Here is a 9,607-nt window from a genome sequence, read left to right as displayed (position 1 = left end):
AGGTGTGTCCCTCCCGTGTCACCCGGTATCCCCCAGTGTTCACTCCTCGTGTCCCCCCGAGTCCCCCCCATGCCCATAACCTCCCCCATCCCCCCGTCACCTCACGGCCACCCCGTGTTCCCCCTGTGTCCCTCCGTGCCTCAGTGTCCCCATCTGATGGAGAGGGGGGGCTCAGCTGGGGCCGTCAAGGGCTTAGGGGGTCCCCACTGCTCCTTGGGTGGTCTTGGGGGTCTGGGGCAGTGTCCTGCAGGGTCTGGGACCCACCCTACCCCCCTTCCAGGGTTATCTCTGGAAATTCCTTCCTGATAAGACGGGCGGGATTTAGAGAGGGAGCTGGAGGTGGTGGGAGCCTCTGGGGGGGTGGAGGGGGGAGCAAATCGTGTCCCCTCCCGGGCGTCTCAGGTCTGGGGGGGCTTGAGACCCTCCCTGTGGGGCTGGGCTGCTCAGACCTATTGACCCACCCCCGGTGGAATCAGGATGGATTCGGGAGGGAAGGGAAGGAGGGGAAAGAAGGGAGGGAGGGAGGAAGGAAGGAAGTGGCGGAAGGAAGTGGCGGAAGGAAGGAAGGGAAGGAAGGAAGGAAGGAAGGAAGGAAGGAAGGAAGGAAGGAAGGAAGGAAGGAAGGAAGGAAGGAAGGAAGGAAGGAAGGAAGGAAGGAAGGAAGGAAGGAAGGAAGGAAGGAAGGAAGGAAGGAAGGAAGGAAGGAAGGAAGGAAGGAAGGAAGGAAGGAAGGAAGGAAGGAAGGAAGGAAGGAAGGAAGGAAGGAAGGAAGGAAGGAAGGAAGGAAGGAAGGAAGGAAGGAAGGAAGGAAGGAAGGAAGGAAGGAAGGAAGGAAGGAAGGAAGGAAGGAAGGAAGGAAGGAAGGAAGGAAGGAAGGAAGGAAGGAAGGAAGGAAGGAAGGAAGGAAGGAAGGAAGGAAGGAAGGAAGGAAGGAAGGAAGGAAGGAAGGAAGGAAGCTCCCTCCCTCTAGATCCCAACTGCAGGATTCCAAACCCGTGGGCGCCGCCCTCCCAATGCCCAGCGTGTGCCGCCCTCGTGCCGGGCAAGTCTGGGCTGGAGACACCACTGCACACACTGGCACCTGTCAGACCCACCTGCACTCACCTGAACTCACCTCCTTCCATCCTTCCATCCATCCCACGCCCTTTTGGGGATGTTTTCCCTATTTTGCTGCTGAGTTTGGCACCGGGGACTGGCCCTGGTGAGGCCTGGGGACAGGGCTGGGGACAGGTCTGGAGCTAGATTTGGAGTGATGTGACTGGAGTCCCATGTTGTGATCTGGGGACAGGGGCTGGGGTCAGGGGCTGGGGGAATAGTTTGGGGTCACAGATTGGGGATGTGGTGCTGGGGACACAGACTGGGGGGCACAGGGTGGTGACATTGGTCTGGACACCCAGACTGGAGGACAAACTGGGGACAAGGGCTTGGGTCAGGGGTTGGGGGCTGAGATTAGGAGGATCCGGACTGGGGTCGGGGGCCCAAACTGGGTGACAGGACTTGGTGACATGAGTCAGGGACTCAGATTAGGAGACTCAGGTGTGGGGACACAGTGGGGACAGGGCTGGGGACACTCCCTAGGGAGTGTCGGTGGGTCTCCTCCTTCGGGAGGGGGTGCGGAGGGGGGTGGGGAGCACAGGGACCCGCATTTTTGGGTAAGCCCAGCCCCACGTACCCTCCCGTCCCGATGCCGGTGGATCCCGGTGATCCCGCCATCCTGCCGGGGCTGCCGCCGGAGCCTCCCTGCCCCGAGCGCGGCCTTCGGCCTCGTCCTCAGCCCTCTCCAACCTGCTCCAGCCGTCCTCATCATCCTGAGCCTCTTCAGCCTCTTCCAGCCGACCTCAGCCTTCTCCAGTCGTCCTCGTCCTCCTCAGCTGAGGATCTTCTCCAACCCTCTTCCAAACTTGCACCAATCTCCTCATCCTCCTTCTAACCTTCTCCATCCTCCCTGCAGCCTCCTCCAACCCTCTTCCAACCCTCCCCGACCTTCCTCATCCACTTTCCAACCTCTTTCCAAACTCCCTCCTACCTCCTTTCCCAACTTCCAACCTCCTCCCAGTCTTCTCCAGCTTCCTCATCCTCCAGCCGCCCTCCTTTCTCACCTCCCGAACGCTTGGCAGGCTCTCTCCAGCCTCTGTTCCCACTCTCCCCTCTCAGATGTCGGTCTCCATCCCCCGGCAGCCGCTGCGGAGCAGCTCGGCCGTTCCGGGCCGTTCCTTCTCGTCCCGCTCCTTCACGGCCGCTCCGGCGCTGAGGATGAGCACGGCCCCGGCCCTCGGCCCTTACGGGGGGCTCCGGGGCGGCTCCGGGGGGCTCGGGGGACCCTCGTGGGTGCCGGGCGGGGGCATCACGGCCGTCACCATCAACCGGAGTCTCCTGGCGCCGCTGGACGTGGCCGTGGATCCCGAGCTGCAGGAGCTGCGCCGGGAGGAGAAGGAGCAGATCAAGACCCTCAACGACAAATTCGCTGCCTTCATCGACAAGGTGGGGCTGGGGGGACCCCGACGAGGGGTGGGACCACCCTGGGGACTGGCTTCTGGGATCTCCTGGGGCACCTGGGACATCTTGGCACACCTGGGGACATTTAAACACCTTGGGACCTCCTGAACATCTTTGGGGACTTCTGCACCCTTGGGGACATTGAGACCTTCTCTGGGACCCCCTGAGTCTCAGATGGGGCATCCCAAGCACCTTTGGGGCCCTCCTGAGACCCCTGGGGACACTGAGAAGCCCTTCCAGGTACCCTTCAGGACTCTCTGGATCAGCTGGGACCTCCTGAGCACCTTTGGAGACTTTCTGACACCCTCAGAGACATTGACACCCCCTTTTGGGGACACCCTGAACCCCCTCCCAAGTTACCCAAGGACACACAGACTCCAGCTTGCCCCAAGACCCCAAATCTCCCCCCTGCACCCCACCTTCCACTCCATGCCCCCCTCCAGCCCAACCCATTCCCCCGGGGGTGATTTGGGGGTAATTTTGGGGTTCTGATTCCCTTTTCCCCCTTTCCCCCCAGGTATGAATTGGGGATGGAGGTGTTTTTGGGGTGATTTTGAGGTATGGGAGTGCCCCAGATCCTGCTTTCACCCAAGTGGGGTTTTGGGGTGCCGGGGTGATTTTGGGGTAATTTTGGGGTGTGGAGTAATTTTGAGGTGATTCTGGCGATTGGGATTGCTTCTGGCCCCCTTTCCTCCAGGTGTGATTTTGGGGTGGGGGTGATTTTGAGGTATGGGAGTGCCCCTGACCCCTTTTCCGCCAGGTGTGATTTGGGGGTGGAGGTGGCTTTGGGGTGATTTTGAGGTACGGGAGTGCCCCTGATCCTGCTTTCCTCCAGGTGTGATTGTGGAGTGATTTTGGCTGGTTTTGGGGTGCTGTTCCCTGTCCGCAGGTGCGGTTCCTGGAGCAGCAGAACAAACTCCTGGAGACCAAGTGGGGGCTCCTGCGGGGGCAGCGGCTGCTCACGGAGCTTGGCCACGTCCGTGGGCTGGTCGAGGAGTTCAAGGCCAAGTCAGTGTCCCCAGATGTCCCCTAAATCTCCCGGGTACTCCCATGTCTCCCCAGACCCCCCCACAACCCCCCAGTGCCACCTTGTAGCCCCCCTTGTAGCCCCGCAATGCCACCTTGTGCCTGCTGATGCTGCTCAGGCCATGCCTGCAGCCTCCTGGAGGAGTTCAAGGGCACGGCTGTGTCCCCGAGTGTTCCTCCACATATCCCTGTGTCCCCACCCTGTGTGCCCTCACCCGCACATCCCTTCATCCCCGTGTGCCCCTGTCCCCATGGCTCTCGATGTCCCCACCATGTCCCTGGGTCTCCCTGTATCCTCATGTCCCCACATCCCTGGTCTAAGTCCTCCCTATGTCCCCACATCCTCCCATCACCTTGTCCCTCTGTCCCCCTGTCCCCACCTCTCCATGTCCTCCCATCCCCTTGTGTCCCCATGTTCCCATGTCACCCATCCTCATATCCCTCTATGTCCCAATGTCCCCACAGACCCATGTCCCCCCTGTTACCATGTCCCCTCCCTACTGTCTCTGTATCCCTGTCCCCATGTCACCCCGTACCCATATCCCCATGTTCCCCCATTCCCATATCCCCATGTCACCCCGTGCCCATGTCCCCATGTTCCCCGATTCCCATATCCCCATGTTCCCCCTATCCCCATGTCCCCATGTTCCCCATTCCCACTTCTCCATGTGCCCCTGTCCCCCCCCACCCTTGTGTCCCCCTGCCCAGGTATGAGGAGGAGATCAACCACCGCACAGAGAAGGAGAACGAGTTTGTCCTGCTCAAAAAGGTGGGGGAACCCCGACACTGAGGGGGGACCCCGACATGGGGGGAGTCCCTGAGACCAAGGGGTTGCTGGGGGGGTCCCTGGGGGTGCTGGGAACAGGGGGTGACAGGGGTGTTCCCGCAGGACGTGGATGAAGCCTACATGTCCAAGGTGGAGCTGGAATCACGCCTGGAGAGCCTCACGGACGAGATAAACTTCCTGCGGCAGCTCTATGAAGAGGTTTGGGGGTGCCTGGGATTTGGGGTGCCTGGATTTGGGGGGTGCCCCCCTGCTAAAGGCACTCCCCATGCACGCAGGAGCTGCAGGAGCTGCGGGCGCAGGTGTCGGACACGGCCGTGGTGGTATCCATGGACAACAGCCGCCAGCTGGACATGGCCGGGGTCCTGGCGGACGTGCGGGCGCAGTACGAGGACATCGCCGGCCGCAGCCGTGCTGAGGCTGAAGGCCTCTACCAGGTCAAGGTCAGGAGAGCACCCTCTGCTGCTGCCCAAGCCTTCATCTTCATCCTCCTCTTCCTCCTCCTCTTTGTTCCTCAAACCTTCTTCCTCCTCCTTGCTTACCCACTAATCCTCCTCCTCTCTGCCTGCTCCCCAAACCTTCATCTTTCTCCTCTTTTCTCCCTAATCCTTTCTCCTCCTCTTCCTCCCCCTGACACTTTCTCCTCCTTCCTGCTCCCTAAAACTTCCTCCTCCTCTTCCACACCCTGAGCCTTCAACCTCCTCCCTGGCCCATCCTTTCTTATTCCTACTTCTCCTCCCTGCCCTGAGCTTTCCTCCTCCCTGCTTCTCAAGTCTTCATCCTCTTCCTTTCTCCCCAATCCTACTCCTAGTTCCCAAGCCTTCATCCTCCTCCCTCTCTGCCCCATCCTCCTCCTCCCTGTGCCTCAGTCTTTCTTCCTCCTTGTCACCTCCTCCATGCTCCCTGAACCTTCCTCTTCCTCCTTGCTGCATCTTCCTCCTCCTCCCTGCCCCATCCTCCTCCTCCTTCCTGCTTCCTGAAACATCTTTCTCTTCCTCCTCCTCCCTGCCCCAAATCCTTCCTCCTCCTTCTCCTCCTCCTCCTCCTCCTCATCTTCCTCCCTGCCCTGGAGGGAGCAGCTGCTGCGTGGGAGAAATTCTGGCTTGAGACCCAACTGTAGCTGCCACATCCCAGCCTGAAGTGTTCCCCCTGGCGTGGGCTCACCCCAGTCTCGGGGAGCCACGGGGCAGGGAGGGGCCCCCATCTCCATTCCTGGTGCAGATCCCAGTGCCAGAACTTCCCAGGCTCTTTCATCCTCTGTTTTGGGATGCTGGTGGAAAGTGGGGGGCCTCATCCCACTGGGATCCCAGATTCAAGCCCAGCCAGACCCACCACATCCCAATGAGAGCCGCCATATCCCAGCTGGATCAGCCCTCCCAGCAGCGCTGCATCCCATCGCTTTCCTCTGAATTTTTGGGGTAGAAAAATTAGGCTCCCTACTCCCCATCCCACCAAGACCCTGACTCCAAACCGGACCCATGGCATCCCAGCTGGAGCATCCCTCCTGGCATGGCCACACCCCAGCTCTCTCCACCCTGGTTTTGGTGTGCTGGGGAAGAGAGGGGTCCCCTCATGTCCATCCCCTGAGATCCCAGATCCCTGTTGGAACATCCTTCTTGATACAGGCAAATCCCAGCTCTTCCATTCCAAATTTTTGGGGTGCTGGTGATAAAGGGGGGTCCCCCCATCTCCGTCCCTCCAAGATCCCAGCCCCAAACCCAGCCTGACCTACTGCACCCCACTCTGGACTATCCCTCCATGTTTGGCCACATCCCAGCTTTTTCCTACCAGTTTTGGGGCACTGGTGGGTTTGGGGGATGCCCCACATTGCCACCCCTGTCTGGTATCTCCAGTACGAGGAGCTGAAGACAGCAGCTGGGAAGCAGGGGGACGACCTGCGCCAGACCCGCAGCCAGATCCAGGAGCTGAACCGGCGCATCCAGCGGATCCAGGCAGAGATTGAGGCTCTGAAAAATCAGGTTTGGCGTCCAACTTGGATGGAAATTTGGAAGCGTACGGCCTGCCCCTCCCCCACACATCCCCCAGTGCCCCCTGGGAACCCCCACACTGGATTCCCAAGGATCCCTTGGGATGTCATCTGGGAAATGGGAGGAGAGAGCGATGGCTCGGAGGCATGGGGGATTTTGGGGGGCTGGGAATACTGGTGGGAAAAGGGGGGTGAGGCATAGTGGGATATGAGGGATACGGGGGGGTGGGGAATACTGGGACACAGGGATACTGGACCACAGAGGATGACAGGACATGGAATACTGGGACACTGGGTATACTGGGACATGGGGACACTGAGGGGGCGAGAGACATTGGGATACTGGGGATTTTGGGTCGTGGGGACACTGGTCCGGGGGGATGCTGGGCTCAGTGTCCTGTCCCACAGCGCTCTGGGCTGGAGGCGGCCGTAGCTGAGGCTGAGGAGCGTCGGGAGCTGGCACTGAGGGATGCCCGGGCCAAGCTGACCGACCTGGAGGGGGCCCTGGCCCAGGCCAAGCAGGACCTGGCCCGGCAGCTCCGGGAGTACCAGGAGCTCATGAATGTCAAGCTGGCCCTGGACATCGAGATTGCGACCTACAGGAAGCTGCTGGAGGGCGAGGAGAGCAGGTGGGAAGCCCCAGTCCCAAATCCCAGATCCCATGGGCATCCCATATCCCATAACCCACTGCATCCCACATCCCATAACCTCTGGGCATCCATATCTCACACCTAGTGTCCTGTTCTCCATCCCATAACCCATCCCTTTACCATGCCCTTCATCCTGGATACCATGAACATCCTGTACTCCATGTCCCATATCCTGTGAGGATCCTATATTCCAGGGGAATCCCACATTCCATATCCCATGTCCCATGGACATCCCATGTCCCACATCCCATACCCTGTGGCTATCCCATGTCCCATGGAAATCCCATATCACACATCCCATACCCTGTGGGTATCGCACATCCCATGGACATTGCATGTCCCACATCTCACATCCCGTGAACGTCCCAAATCCCCCCCACTTGACCATGTCCCTTATTCCTCTCCCCCCAAAACCACTCAGTTTGGGGGACCCCTCCAACCCTCCCCACTTTGGCCATGTCCCTTAAATAAATCCCCCATCACTGCTCCTCTTTAGGGGGAAGTTTTGGGGGACAACCTTCACCCCCCCAGATTTCCCCGCAGGCCATGTCCTTTATCCCCCACCCCATCACTGATCCTATCTGGGGGATCCCCCAGGCTGGAGGCTGCTGTGCAGAACCTGAGCATCCACACCAAGCCTTCAGGGTACCTGGGTGAGTTTGTGGGGGTCCCCGGAACCCCCCGATTTTGGGTGCCCCTCCTGTGCCCCTCCTCACAGCTGCTCTCTCTTCCCCACAGGTGCGAGAGCACGGCCCCCCTCAAATCCCGGGCCATCGTCATCAAGAAGATTGAGACCCGCGACGGGAAGCTCGTGTCCGAGTCCTCCGACGTCCTGGAAAGCTGAACCCCCTTTCTTGAGGGACTCCCAAGCCTGGGCTTGGCTGGCTGCGCTGAGCCCCCTCTTTCCTGAGCAAACCCTAAATCCTGACCTGCTGAGCCCCCCTGGGCCCCACTTTCTGGGGTGTCCCCCATGCTCACACAAACCGAACCCCCCCTTTCCAGGGGGCTCCTCCACGTTCCCTGTCCCCCCAGGGTGTCCCCGTAAGTCCTGGCCGAGCAAACCCCCTTTCCTGAGAGGGGGTCCCCATGTCCAGCCCAGCTGAGCCCTCCCCCTTTCCTGGGGGTCACTCTGTGTCTTGGAGGGTCCCTCATGTCCAGCCCAGCTGAGACCCCTGGGCCTCCCCTTCTCAGGGTGTTCCCCCATATAGTCCCCAGCTGAACCCCCTTTTCTGAGGTGGGGGGGAGGGTCCCCCATGTCCTGACATGCTGAGCCCCCCCTCCAGGTCCCCTCTTTCCTGTCGGAGGGGTCCCCCCAAGCCCAGGCTACCCGAGTCCCCTGAGTCCCCTTTCCTGGGAGGTCCTGTCCATGTCCTGGGGGGATCTTTGGTGGGGAATCCGCCTTGTCCAGGCCAGCTGAGCCCATTCCCTTCCTGGGAGGTCCCCCCGTTCCTGTGGGGGTCCCCCATGTCCTGACCTGCTGACCCTTGGTGTGCCCCCCCTCCGTCCTGGCCCCCTTCCCGGGGGTCCCCAGCTCCCCACAGGACACCAGGCACCCTCTGCTGACAACCTGGGCCAGTGCCAGGGCCAGTCTCCCCCGGGGGGCTCCAACGCCCCCATTGTCCCCTCTTGGACAGGGGGTGGGAACTGGGGGGTCTGGGCCTCCCCCGGGTGTTCTGCTTGCTGCTGGAATAAAACCTTGGAAATTCGGGAGTGGTGATAATTGAGGGGGGAGGGGTGTGGGGGAGGGCTCATCCCAGGCTGCCTGGGGTGTTTTGGGGTGCCAGGACGATACTGGGGTGCTCAGATCAATCTGGGTGTGGTGGGATCCATATCTCGGGGTGCCTGGTGTTGTTTTGGGGTTCCCAAGACTTTCTTGGGGGACTGGGACAAGTCTTGGTGTTGCCAGATCAGTTTTGGGGTCTCTGGGTGTGTTTGGGGGTCCTAGAATCTGTTTTAGAGTGCCAGGACCCATCTGTGGCTGCCAAGACCAATCTTGGGGTGCCCGGCACCCGTCCTGGGGTGCCAGGACCAGTTTTGGGGTGCCAGGACCCATCCCAGGGTGCAAATACCTGTCTGGGGTTGCCTGGATCTCTCCCAGGTGCCAAGACCTATCCTGGGGTGCCCGGGTCTGTATTGGGGTGCCAGAACCCATCTGTGGGTGCCTGGGTTTGTTTTGGGGTACCAGGACTCATCCTGGGGCACCAGGGTCCCTCCTGGGGTGTCTGTGACCATGCAACGTGCCCAGGTCCCTTTTTGGATGTCTGTCTGTGTTTTGGGGTGCCAGGACCCATCCTGGGCTGTCAATATCTGTTTGGGGGTACGAGGGTCCCTCCTGGGACGTCAGGACCCTTCAGGGGTGTCAGGACTTGTTTTGGGATAGCAATCCCCGTTTTGGGGTGCCTGGGTCCTTTCTTGGACGTCCAGAGCAGTTTTAGGGTGTCTGTGCCCATCCTGGGCTGCCTGGGACCGTTTTGGCATGCCGGGGCCCATTCCAGTTTTGGGGGGCCACGGCCCATTTCTGGGGTTTCAGGACCCATCTTGGAGTGCCAGGGTTTTTTTGGGGGTGGCCAGTTCCCTCAGGGGATGCCAGGGCCCATCTCAGGTCTGTTTTGGGGTTCCCAGATACCCTCTGGGCTGTCAGAACCAGTTCCAGGGTACTTGGGT

The 9,607-nt window shown here is 60.5% G+C and overlaps 1 protein-coding gene across 1 annotated transcript; it reads left to right on the top strand.

Annotated features, from left to right (window-relative positions):
* The first annotated feature begins 1,718 nt into the window (after nucleotides 1-1,718).
* LOC102034204 (keratin, type II cytoskeletal 8) lies at nucleotides 1,719-8,399 on the top strand. The gene is made up of 8 exons (XM_005430252.2): nucleotides 1,719-2,481; nucleotides 3,386-3,504; nucleotides 4,231-4,291; nucleotides 4,412-4,507; nucleotides 4,585-4,749; nucleotides 6,160-6,285; nucleotides 6,702-6,922; nucleotides 7,541-8,399. The coding sequence occupies exons 1-8, from the start codon at nucleotides 2,155-2,157 to the stop codon at nucleotides 7,785-7,787; spliced, it is 1,362 nt and encodes a 453-aa protein (XP_005430309.1). The 5' UTR covers nucleotides 1,719-2,154; the 3' UTR covers nucleotides 7,788-8,399.
* Nucleotides 8,400-9,607: the final 1,208 nt, after the last annotated feature.

Source organism: Geospiza fortis, unplaced genomic scaffold (assembly GCF_000277835.1).
Source record: "Geospiza fortis unplaced genomic scaffold, GeoFor_1.0 scaffold635, whole genome shotgun sequence".
NCBI lineage: Eukaryota > Metazoa > Chordata > Aves > Passeriformes > Thraupidae > Geospiza > Geospiza fortis.
Note: the sequence above shows the minus strand (reverse complement) of the source record. Positions and strands in the feature narration are given on the sequence as shown.

Excerpts from the sequence above, each read along its gene's own strand:
- LOC102034204 (XM_005430252.2), top strand. The coding sequence starts at position 2,155 with ATGTCGGTCTCCATCCCCCGGCAGCCGCTGCGGAGCAGCTCGGCCGTT. Across the intron at positions 4,508-4,584 it reads TGCGGCAGCTCTATGAAGAG|GAGCTGCAGGAGCTGCGGGC; the intron begins GTTTGGGGGTGC and ends CCATGCACGCAG. Across the intron at positions 6,923-7,540 it reads CTGGAGGGCGAGGAGAGCAG|GCTGGAGGCTGCTGTGCAGA; the intron begins GTGGGAAGCCCC and ends GGGATCCCCCAG.